General features: G+C 36.5%; 3 protein-coding genes and 1 long non-coding RNA gene across 5 annotated transcripts; 2 read left to right on the top strand and 2 right to left on the bottom strand.

Annotated features, from left to right (window-relative positions):
• Positions 1 to 246: 246 nt before the first annotated feature.
• LOC105462532 (diphthine methyltransferase) lies at positions 247 to 4,678 on the bottom strand. The gene is made up of 4 exons (XM_011709186.1): positions 4,596 to 4,678; positions 1,450 to 2,072; positions 1,134 to 1,260; positions 247 to 788 (listed from the first exon to the last, which is right to left on the bottom strand). Exons 2-4 carry the CDS (start codon positions 2,057 to 2,059, stop codon positions 416 to 418), a joined length of 1,110 nt encoding a protein of 369 aa, XP_011707488.1. The 5' UTR covers positions 2,060 to 2,072; positions 4,596 to 4,678; the 3' UTR covers positions 247 to 415.
• Positions 437 to 1,360, top strand: LOC105462531. Of its 2 annotated transcripts, none has more exons than XR_976069.1 (2): positions 437 to 522; positions 1,141 to 1,360. It is a non-coding gene; the product is annotated as an uncharacterized LOC105462531 (long non-coding RNA). The 2 variants fall into 2 exon arrangements; XR_976070.1 differs by lacking the exon at positions 437 to 522 and adding an exon at positions 776 to 864.
• LOC105462533 (MKI67 FHA domain-interacting nucleolar phosphoprotein-like) lies at positions 4,394 to 6,487 on the top strand. The gene is made up of 4 exons (XM_011709187.1): positions 4,394 to 5,076; positions 5,371 to 5,586; positions 5,669 to 5,777; positions 5,854 to 6,487. The coding sequence occupies exons 1-4, from the start codon at positions 4,642 to 4,644 to the stop codon at positions 6,096 to 6,098; spliced, it is 1,005 nt and encodes a 334-aa protein (XP_011707489.1). The 5' UTR covers positions 4,394 to 4,641; the 3' UTR covers positions 6,099 to 6,487.
• On the bottom strand, positions 6,426 to 10,074 carry LOC105462601. The gene is made up of 5 exons (XM_011709303.1): positions 10,005 to 10,074; positions 9,386 to 9,787; positions 8,585 to 8,895; positions 6,758 to 6,783; positions 6,426 to 6,708 (listed from the first exon to the last, which is right to left on the bottom strand). The coding sequence occupies exons 2-5, from the start codon at positions 9,670 to 9,672 to the stop codon at positions 6,451 to 6,453; spliced, it is 882 nt and encodes a 293-aa protein (XP_011707605.1). The 5' UTR covers positions 9,673 to 9,787; positions 10,005 to 10,074; the 3' UTR covers positions 6,426 to 6,450.
• Between the last annotated feature and the right edge of the window lie 1,299 nt (positions 10,075 to 11,373).

Raw genomic sequence — 11,373 nt, 5'->3', positions numbered from 1 at the left:
TGATTTTACAACCCTGTATATAAGCAGAGACCAATATTGTTCCATTATTGCATTAGTAAGGAAAATTATAAAGAAACTGAGATAAATCTAATTAAGTTTAATTTGTGTGAAAGGCAAGACTTTGCTGAGTGTTATGCTGACATGAAAACTTGTTGAACTAATTATATACATATATAGTTTTCCTAATCAAAAAATTAAATTATGGATGAAAATTTTTATTATTTTAATATAAATATATTTAATATATAAATAGTGAATCGCTGAAATTTTAATATAAATAAAGGTATTATACAAATTGTGAATTACATTCATTCACGGATTTCTATATAGTACAATTTGTGCATTCATTTCATTTTCCTAAAATCGCTATGACAGCACATTTATTTGTGCTATAGGAATGTGCTTCTTAATCGCGTCAGTAGTCTTTTTCGTTAACGTGTTTGTCCGGCCAGAAATCAATCACCGACACCTTGAGGAGACAATCTTCGTAGGAACAAGTGCTCACTAAGGTGTCACCGTTAGGTATGTTTAAACGCGAAACGTCCGGCTGCCTTAGGAACGACCAGTCACAGCCGTACGATAAACCGCTGTGCTCTTTATAATTGACAACGATCGACGATACTATATCATGATTAACGATCTTGAAACCATTGTGCATACAGGCGGCGAATAGATATTGCTGAGTAAATGGATCCCATTTCAAACGCCAGACTCCACCGTCGAGACAAATCGTCGATACTGGTCGCGCGAAATTTCTCGTGTCCCAGAGTCTCACGTTCTGGTCGTAACTGAAATATTTAAGCGCATACTGGTCGTTTGAAGAAAAAAACTAATCAAAAATGAATCATCGATTACAAATGTTGAGTGTGTATATTTATATTTTAAATATACATATATTTGTAATCTGGGATTCATTTTAGATCAGCTTTTTTTTAGTGTCATTTAATTAATATGTAGATTATAAAATAATTTATTACTTTAAGTGTGACAGTTTAAAAATACTGAAAGAGATCTATTATAAAGTTCATGAGGTCAGCTTCGTGAAAAATTGAACGTAGAAAGATCTTCGATCAACTTTCATTGTACATCTTATTTGAGGGGTCGCAAAAAGATTACTGAAGAATTCCTTTTACCTTCCAGTCGCGAGTAAAGATGTTTTGCCATGGATGGTGGTTACGCCGGCAGTGTGCTCCTTATTGTCAACTACTGGATGAGATCCCGTTCTGCTGTCGAAACATAGAAACCTATTATCGTCGCCTCCTGAAATTTACGAAACATTAATTTGCCGAAATTCTGTTGACTATTCTTACTTGAAATTCTAAAAGAAAAATTAATTAAAAATGATGAATTAAGAAAAAAACATGTTAAATTAACAAATTATTTAGATACATATAATACATATAATACAAAATCAAGTATAGATTAATTTCCATGTAAATTGTATCGTACCAGAATAAAAAATGCGTGAATTGCAATAATCATATGCGACGATCCACGCGTGGAACTGGTGCGCGGGCCACGTGAAGTCCTTCGTCAGCTCACCCGTCTCGCCCCACGTAAACTGAGAGATCTGTCCTGCGCTGTCGCTCACGAGAATATTAGTATTAACGACAGGCTCGGAGATGTCCTTTCTGTTGGACCAATCCAGAGATAACGCCATGACGCTCTCCTCGTCGCTGACCTTCGATTTCGTGACAAGTTCTATCCTCTTCCCGTCGTCCTTCAGCTGATAAATTTGCAAGTATCCCGTGGAGTCGACAACGGCGAGTAACACCCGGGTCTCCGCGACGTCCGTGACGTGCAACCATTTCATGTCCAGTACAGCTGAGGTGCACACTTGCTGCAGCAGTTCCAACTCCCCGCCGTTCCCTATGCGGAGCAGCAAGATCTGCCCCTGTCTGTATGTGGATTTTGCGCTAGATTCATTTTTATTTAACGCATACGTGCCGCACGCTAGCACGTCTCGATACGGCTCCATGGGACACCACTCGACGGTGTCCGCTGGAAATTTTGTATCAAATGTAGCCAAAGTACGCACGTGTATCTCGTCCTCTGCCATTTGTTTCTATTATCTGGAACAGAAGAAATTTCCGACATAATTTAGAGTTACGCCACATCAAATGATATTTAATAAATAATTAAGATCATATAATAAACTTACAAAATAGCGGCCGTATATTTTATTATAAATGATAAAGATATAGATATAATTGATTATAGATTATCATATACGCAAGTAAAAAAAATAAACATTAATTGTGAAATAAATGTATGGCGCGAAAAGTTATGCAGAGGAAAGAAATGAGTATATATCCAATATGAATATGAAATCGCAAACTGAAAGAAAAATTTGAGTCGCAAATGGGCGCTTAAACACAAAAACTCTTTTTTTTTAGTAAAAAATTTTATTTCGTTATAAATATTACACAAAATTTAAAATATAAGAACACAATACGTATCATTCTTGTTTGGGATTTCTCTTACATTTATCTTACGCATTATTATAATAGCAAATATTTTAAGCAATGTCGTATAATTACATATATATCGCAGATTATATATGTATAAAAATTCTTCTATAAAATTATTAATTATATTTGTATAATTAGAAACGCGGTAACTAACTCTTGTGTCTATATTTGTACCATTTGTATTATTTGTACTATAATTGTGTACATGTTATTAAGGCTTTAAATGTATCACTATTTCTGCAAACTGTATTTTAACTGTACTTTTTAAAAATAAATAAATAAATATTTAGACAGATGAGAAAAAACACACACATTGCATACAAGTTAGCCATAAAAAGTCTATTACAAATCAAGTTTAAAATAGATGATTATTACAGTGCTGTTTTTTGGCATATTTATCTTGGCATAGATATAATTATCTGTTTTATATAAGAGAGAGATCTTCGATTCCTCCACTTAGCATTCATCTATACGTATATTTACCCGTTAAAAGAGGAAGGTTATTTAATAGTTTTAATTTAATTAAATTTAGCTAAGTTGAGGTATTTGATAAAAATATTCTTAGTTTCGTTAGATTTCACTAGAATCCGTTACCATTACTGTAATTATCATCTTAGTTTATTCTTTATCTAGCGGTAACACATTACAAAATCACTTGAAATTAGTTTCTGTCTGATTTTTGTTTCTATCACAATGAAATAGTATCTTTCCAATTCAAAATTCTTTATAACGTGCGAGAGATAGCAGAACAATCTTTTGTTCAATTGCTGATTGCTCTATTGCTGAGCTATCTAATAATCCCAAATGTAGACTTACATAGAAAATACAGCCCGGGCCATAAGTATTGTAAAGTATCCCCACAATTAAATGTAAGCGTTCTACGAAAGAGAGATTTAAAAATAATTTTGTTGAAAAATATTTATTTTTATAACAATTTTAATTATTCTTTTTAGGCTTTTATTGTCGCCTTTTCCAAGAAATTGCAATAAATTGAGAGCGCTTATGGCTAAAGCTGTATTTGAGATATTTGCTTAAATATATGAACACATAGTCCTTCTTGATATTTAGATTTTTGATATTCAGGGATATTAGATAGGCTTAGCTAACAGAGGCTCCATATGATTCCACGTAACAATGGTTAAATATTTACTTTTTCGAGGAAACTAGATTCAATTTGAGTCTCTATGCCATAAATGTCTCAAATTTCTCCACAAAGAAACAAAAGGTATGAAAATGTTCAAATCTGAATAGCTTAGAGAAGATTGTTGAAGCTACCTCCGTACTCTATTTTTAGCATGCCACCAAGAACTTTGAGTGAGCCCGAAGCATGTTAGTTTTCAAGATAGAACAGAATACTGTTGATGATACAATCTTCGATGCAATAAGTACTATAATCCTAAAAGTGTATACTTGCATCGCTACTTGCATCGTTACGAACAAAAAAAAACAAAGAAAAAAAGAGAGAATTTTCTACGCGAGCGACGTCGCGTAATCGTCACGGAGAGCAGGTAGCGTATCATTGGCACGATTTCCTCGCGCTTTTCGTGGCCTCGGCGCGGCACTGCTGGACCAGGCAGCACGCCTTCGCGATGTCGCGCTCGACCCTGGGCAACGTCTTCTGTATGTTATCGCCGGTGTAACAGAGCTTAAGGTCGCGGCCTAGCTGCTCGATGGCTCGCAGCAACTTTACGTATTTCGATTGAGCAGGCACGGTGGATGATATCGGCGCGGTGCGCTGCGAGACCGCCCTCGGATCCGGCACCGTCAGCAGTGGTTCCATAACTCTCGCCGTCACCCCCACGTTTTTGCGCTGCTTTGTCATCATCTCCGGCGGGGAGGACGAGGGAAGAGGCTGCGCGTTTCCCGTTTAGCTTTTTTTTTTTTTACAACAACCTTGAGAAACAATCGACAGTCTGATCAGGCCACGCGTGGATCATCACCCGGGGGCGGCGAGCGAAGGGAAGACGGTATTAGAACGAAACGCAAACGCTAACCTTCAAATTAATGTATGCGAGAGAGAGAAGTCCGCTGGAATTCGCGTCGACACGCTTACGCGAGTGTCGCTACGTCGAAGCGCGGCAAGCAAAGCGGGCGTCAAGATTAATGTATGTGTATTATAAATACCTATTAAATTAATCTCCCTTTTTCACTCTCAAATCTCATACTCGTGATGCGCGTCTCGCAACGGGAGCGTCTCTTGCCTTGTCAAGCCGCAAGCGTAGCCACCGACCACGTGGGTGGTTACTACTCGAGCGCGATGATTGGTTTATTTGCGTTACTGGAAATTCACCAAAGTTTTTGGACCTACCAATCAGAGATCCGTTTTCTCCAAAAGTCTAAATTCAGTTGTTTTCCGAACGCATCTGATGTGCGCTGTCTCTTCCGGCTTCCCATAACCTATATTGCACCGCGAACCGCGAGGCACGTGAGATTGTTACAGCGTGTTGTTTTGATTGATTCGAGAAACATGAAAGTGAAGAGAGAAGAGGCTACGGCCAAGAAGTCGGTCTTGCAAAAAGTTGCCAAGAGCAAGCAGAAGGCGTCGAAGCCAAAAGCAGGGGCCAGCCTCGAGAAAGCTGTGAAAAATGTCAAGCAAATTTTCAAGGTATCGACATAACCTCCTTCGGTAGAAAACGAACTTATCCTTTTTCTTATTCTACTTTTGTGATATTTTATAGTTATCCGATTATTTTTAATGTATTATATATATTTGTAGTCGCTAATTTCTATTACTATCATTGACTATTATTAGCTTATTAATTAATAATCATTATAATGATTGTTGCCGTTTTATAAATAAAGAGATGTTAGTTTTGATAAAATTCTTAACACGAATTTGCATTTACTTGAATAGTAAATGTTTATTATACTTAGCAATGAATGCTCTTTTTTTTTGTAGAAAAAGAGAGCAGAGGCTAAAGCAGAGAGAGCCAAGAAAAATAATAAGGCAAGTTTAGCGAGACCGAAATCTAAACAGTTCAAACCGCGGAAATCAAGAAATAGGGGAATAGTCTACGTAGGACACATACCTCATGGATTTTACGAGGAACAAATGAAGGAGTATTTCCAACAGTTTGGGAATATAACTCGCCTACGAGTGGCAAGATCCAAAAGGGTATGCACACGATTAGACGGATCGTTAACTATTTCACATCTGCACTGTATATAATAAGCTTTTTAAAAAAATATATTTTTAGACCGGCAAAAGTCGCGGCTACGGCTACGTTGAATTCTTTCACAAGGAGGTTGCTAAAATTGCGGCGGACACCATGAACAATTATCTCATGTGCGGCCGATTATTAAAAGGTATTGATTGATTTAAAATTGTGTTGATATTATTGATTGATTGTCTTCCATTATTTATGAATACGTATTTTTCCAGCTACGTACATTCCACCTGAGAAACAGCACACAGGATTTTTCTCGGGCGTAAATTGGTCAGAAGATAGGTATCCCAGACTCAAAAACCGAAAACGGGAATCGCTAAATAGGAACCGTCTGCAAAGCGATGAAAATTACGAGAAATACGTTCGAAGATCGCTCGACAAACTGTCCGCGTTGGAAGGTAAACTGCAAGACAAGGGGATTAGCATAAAATTTCAACCAGTCGATGTGCCGAGTACGTAACGAACATTTAAAGACGTAACTTAGCTTTACTTTATTTTTAGTTACTTTGTAATAGGTTTTTTTTGATTGCATTATTTGCGTTAAATAAGCAATAGGGATTTATCTGCGCGATACGAGACTACAGTATATCTGTGACACTGTTAATAATAAAATTTCTAAGCTTCTGCGAATGACTTGCATCTAATATAAATTATGTACAATTAAATCTAAGTGTACTGGATTAACGCGCTCGAGAAAAATATTCGTCACGATACGATCGTCGCTTCCTGTACGTTCGCCGTGCTCCCTTTCGTCCGCTTCCATTTCATACGCCTGTTCTGAAACCACACTTTCACCTGTAAAAAAATGTAGCTTAACGATGAGAAGATATAAAAATTCTATATTTTTTACTTGATTGTAAATAATGTACCTGGCGTTCTGTCAAATCCAACGCTACCGCAATTTCGTAGCGGCGCAAACGTGTCAAGTAATTACTATGAGCGAATTCGCACTCGAGATGTCGGACCTGTTGCTTCGTGAACGCGGTCCTCTCCTTTCGCGGCTTATCGCTTGTTTTCTTCGTAGTTTCTGCAATCAGTAGAACAAAAATGAGAAATTTCAGCAATGCATTCTATTCGGATTAGCAAAGTCCACGAATCCTACACGCGAATACGTGATACCTTGATACCGTCGAAGAGATATATGCCTTAAATTTTAATTGGTTTCCTATTCTTATTTACGCAAAAAAATATATCAATGCGATTAAAGCTCTGTATATATAGATGGTAATACAAATCGGTAATTTGGAATAAATGTTGACGGGAATTTAATTGTACTACTCATGTCAGGATGATAATGGTAGAATTTACAATGACAATCCTTACGTTTCAAGCAGCTGATATATGTTTGATTTTCAGTATAGAAAACATAATAAAGTGGAATCAAGAGAAAACGGGTTTATGCTGGCTCTCTTTTTAGAACACCCTCTTTAGATAATATCAGTTCAGACTTCAGATGCGAGCCCTTCCTCTCCCCCCCCCCCGTTCACGTTAACAGAACGGTCCAGTTTCATCTCGGATGGTGACATAACGCCGCTCATCATCCGGCTCGATCTTCTTGCCGCATGGTCTTTCCGCGGCGAAGATTTCGCGGCTCGTCAGCGACAAAAAGTCGCCGGCCGCAGATGAAAATAGCCGCGTGTGTACGATGCGTCAGTACGCGTTGCACCGCGATGCACCCGCTTGCGAAAGTGAGCCGCTTTTGCTGGAAGCGCGGTCTCTACCGCAATGCGACACCATGGCCGCCGCAGAGAGGCTCTCCTTTTCTCTCTCTCTCTCTCTCTCTCTCGCTCTCCCGAGGCCCTTAACTTTGCTTCCGTGCCGCTATCTCGACTCTAATTGCCAGCTGACGTCAATCGTGGGATCCTCTCGTAGTCCGCGGCCCGCGCATCGATGGCCACTATCGCGAGTAATAACGCGAGGGCAACATCAAACGAAGTAGCCAAAGCCAACATTTTCATTCTACCAATTTGCAAATTCGAGATAACGCATATTGATGTTTCATATGATAAAGGTATGATATATGTATTATTCCATAAATTGAAGCGTTTCAATTAGATGATTTATCGTGTTTTAAAGTAAGTATTAGAAAAATCTCTAAACGAACAAAGAAATCAATATTATGTCATAAAAAGTTATGTTGATATGTGAAGTAAAGATGTTTAAAGTAAAAAAAGCAATACGTTTTTTCGCGGAATCAATTTTTTAACGATTATGCGCTTCCTCCTCCCCCCGACTTGAGTCCACATATCACTTATAATACTTTCCTTAATTAAATTTTGAGTATACAATAATGTTAATGTAATGTTATAATATGATAGTCTAGATGTTGGATTTCTAATAAGAAAAGAAGTACATTGATTTTAATTGTAGTTTTATTGGCGATTTCTTATTTGTTCTATTCAGTTCATGTCAGAATTCGACGAACGGTTTTCGACGTAAAAGACTTATTTGTTATTAAGCAGCATAGACGGAGTACATTAAATATCAGCGTAACAGCGAAAGATACCGTGACGTTTTACCATTCAAGATGTGTACTAGCTCAGTTAGACGTCTGATAAACATTTAGATTGTACTGGGCCTGTTATGGCCGCATTGGCGACACTAAAGACATAAAACTTCCAACTGTATTGTCAATGATTTACGTCAGAAATCTGTCGAAGCTATGATGCGAAATGTTCCAAGCTAATTTCATCACGCACAGCTGTGCACAGCTATTAGAATTTTGTACAACAACGGATTCATTATTGCTTCAGAATAATTGGAACAGAATTAAAATCATTTTCCAACAAGTTGCAGTCAATTTCTACCTGAGTGGAAGCTTTTCTTTACAGAATTTCTTTAATATAATTTTAATCTAATAAATTTCAATATACGTTTTATTTTTAAATGCAATTTTATTTTAAAAGGCAATCTCTTGGGGTTATTAATGAAAAAAAAATGCATTACCTCGTTCTCGTTGATGCGGACGTGTATTTTCTCGGAAGAGTGAATTCGCACGATTCTCGTTATGTTGCGAATCCTGCCAAAATTGATGATACTTGCTCTCGTACTCGTGGTCCATGTTCTGCAGATGGGGCATCTCCCAAGTGTGAAACATCGTCCCCGCGTTTGTCGTAGTCGTCACACGGCGATCTTGATTATTCTCGTAAAACAAATCTTCAGATTTACTCAAAAGCTTCTCATCTTCCTTCCCATTTAATTGCTCGATGATTATCGGATGACAATCTGCGGCATCTTGCTGGGAATATTGCTCCCATCTTAAAATGAAAATTAAACGTTGTTACATTCATTTATATGAATCGTAATATGGTAATTGCACGATCTAGCTTATATGATATAAAAATTCATAAACTTCTGTTTTAAGGTAATAACAATAAAAACTTTGAAAGCGTCTACTAATCGTATACAATAACTAATTAATAATTATTAAAAGGTATACGTAATTTTACAAATTACGAGCAATATTCGTTTTTTATGAAGATAAGATATTTTTGAATAGATAGTTTTTAAAATGCGAAAAATATATATTTTTATAAATATAATAATAAGATCATAATATTTCAGTAACATTATAGTGCAACTAAAATATGCTCTTTCAAAGAGTTGTCTTTAAAGTATTTCTTATTTCGACTAAATAAAATACTTGAATAATAATAGATAGAATATTACAAGAAATGTTAATTACACGTTAAATACGCGTCGCGCATCCCCATTAGATTTTTATACATCATATTATTGAAGTCTTACCTGCACGTGCGATAATTCTGATTGCTGTCGGTGCTTTGGAGAAAATTCACGATGTAAGGCGGCGAGATTAAACGAGCGGTCTCGTCGGTTGCAACGTCGAGTCCGCTGCAAGGATTCGACGGGGTGCTCCAGGACCACCTGTGGTACCACGGTGTCTCGCAACCTGTTGCTGACCTCGCTTTCGGCCCGTCCACATGAAGAGACGATGGCGTCGGCGGTGTCGGTGGTAATTCGAAATTGTCCGACGTCCGATGGCTGTTCGCAATCGTGTCTTTCGGCCACGACATAGCACCGAATGAAGATTCCGACTGTTTCAACGTGCCAGTTTGCGAATTCTTTATACGACTCTCTTTTCAGAGGATTGATGAAGAAAAATTGATAGAAGAAAGCAAGCGCAAATATCTGTTCGGAGAAAAAATTTTTTTTATTGGACTTTTATAAAAAAAATTAAATATTATATGGTCTTTTTCTTTTATATTTCCTTGCTCGTATTTTTTCGCTTTTGTATCTACTTTCTCGATAAGATTGCGTAAAAGACTCAAGTTGCGTTAAAATACTTCTACTATTTCATGTAACGTTAAACAGATCACAATAGATAATATCTAGCAATTGTCACTACATCTCGTTAACAAGCGAGCACAGGTTCACCGTAGAATCACTCCGCGCGCGGAATGGATGCGAATTGCGTTAGTGCCCACTCGGAAATGTCAAAGCGAGCACATGTGACGGCGCCGTCATAGGGCAGCGAGAATGTCATGGAGAACCGCCGAGAACGGTCGGTGGAGAGTCGTAGGAGTAGGGCCACGGAAGCTCTCCGGAATCTTCTTCCACGTTTCCCTCGGTTTTTTGGCCAATCCCCGAGCGTGAATCGTTCCTCGCGACCAAAGTGGTTGGTCGGCGTTTGCGAAAGAATTCGAAATGGTGACACACGAGGCGGCCGCTTAGGTTTTTTGCTCCGAGCTCTACATTTTTGTCGGGGATTAAGAGAATTTTTATACGACGAGTGTGAAGCATTGTTTTCGCGAATTATTTTTATCCGCGAATTATTTTATACCGCTGAGTTTTCAGTGATGTGTTTCTATGGGTGTCAAACTTTAAATCAGTAACTGTAATAGTCAATTAACAATAGAATATATTATATTCCAGATAAATATAATATATTTTAAAATCTATTTTAAACATCTAAAAATCTACTATGAAAAGTTAAAATATATTTTACATGTTTTTATAATTCTTTTTTTTGTTACAAAACTTGCAATTTTCTTCAAATTGCTTAAAATAAGATAAAGACAAATTATATTAAAATTAGTTTGCATTTTTATCAAAGTATAAATACTTTTAATTATATTAATTAATATACATTTGTTTTTATATATCTCATTTAGCACCATCGTTCAAACGTGTGATTTCTAGGTTTCTTTCCCCATTTTCGAAATACGACGCTAACTTCCGACTATAAGACAAGTGTGTCATGCTGTATTAGAGAGGAAGAAATCATTCGTTTCAGTTGTCACAAATCATGTTAAAATTTTTTAAAATTTTATTAAGAGAAAAGAAAGTTATCCTGTATATAAATTACTTTATATACAGGATAACTTTCTTTTCTCTTAATAAAATTTTTAAAAACGAATGATTTGACTTTACTTTCAATACTATTTAAAAAGAAAGTCGATTGTTATTGTATTTACAAAATAACTCTTGCAATTATTAATTTGTCAAAATCTTTAGTTCTTTAGCCGATTAATAAATTTAATAAATAGATTTAATAAATAGAATTATAGAATAGTCAATAAAATATCGAATAAATAAATAATAATTATATGTTGAAGATTTTAGGAAAAAATTTAATACACAATTAGTTGACATAAATGTGAACACATTTTCAACCCTCGCATAAAATAATTTAAACAATATATGACATAATATTGGAGAAATTAAATTTTCATGGCATATATATTAATACCGAATGACTGATTCTTCTCATTAAC

This window comes from Wasmannia auropunctata, unplaced genomic scaffold (assembly GCF_000956235.1).
Source record: "Wasmannia auropunctata unplaced genomic scaffold, wasmannia.A_1.0 LD336097.1, whole genome shotgun sequence".
NCBI classification, from domain to species: Eukaryota; Metazoa; Arthropoda; class Insecta; order Hymenoptera; family Formicidae; genus Wasmannia; species Wasmannia auropunctata.
The sequence above is the reverse complement of the archived record's forward strand: the minus strand, read 5'-3'. Positions and strand labels throughout refer to the sequence as shown.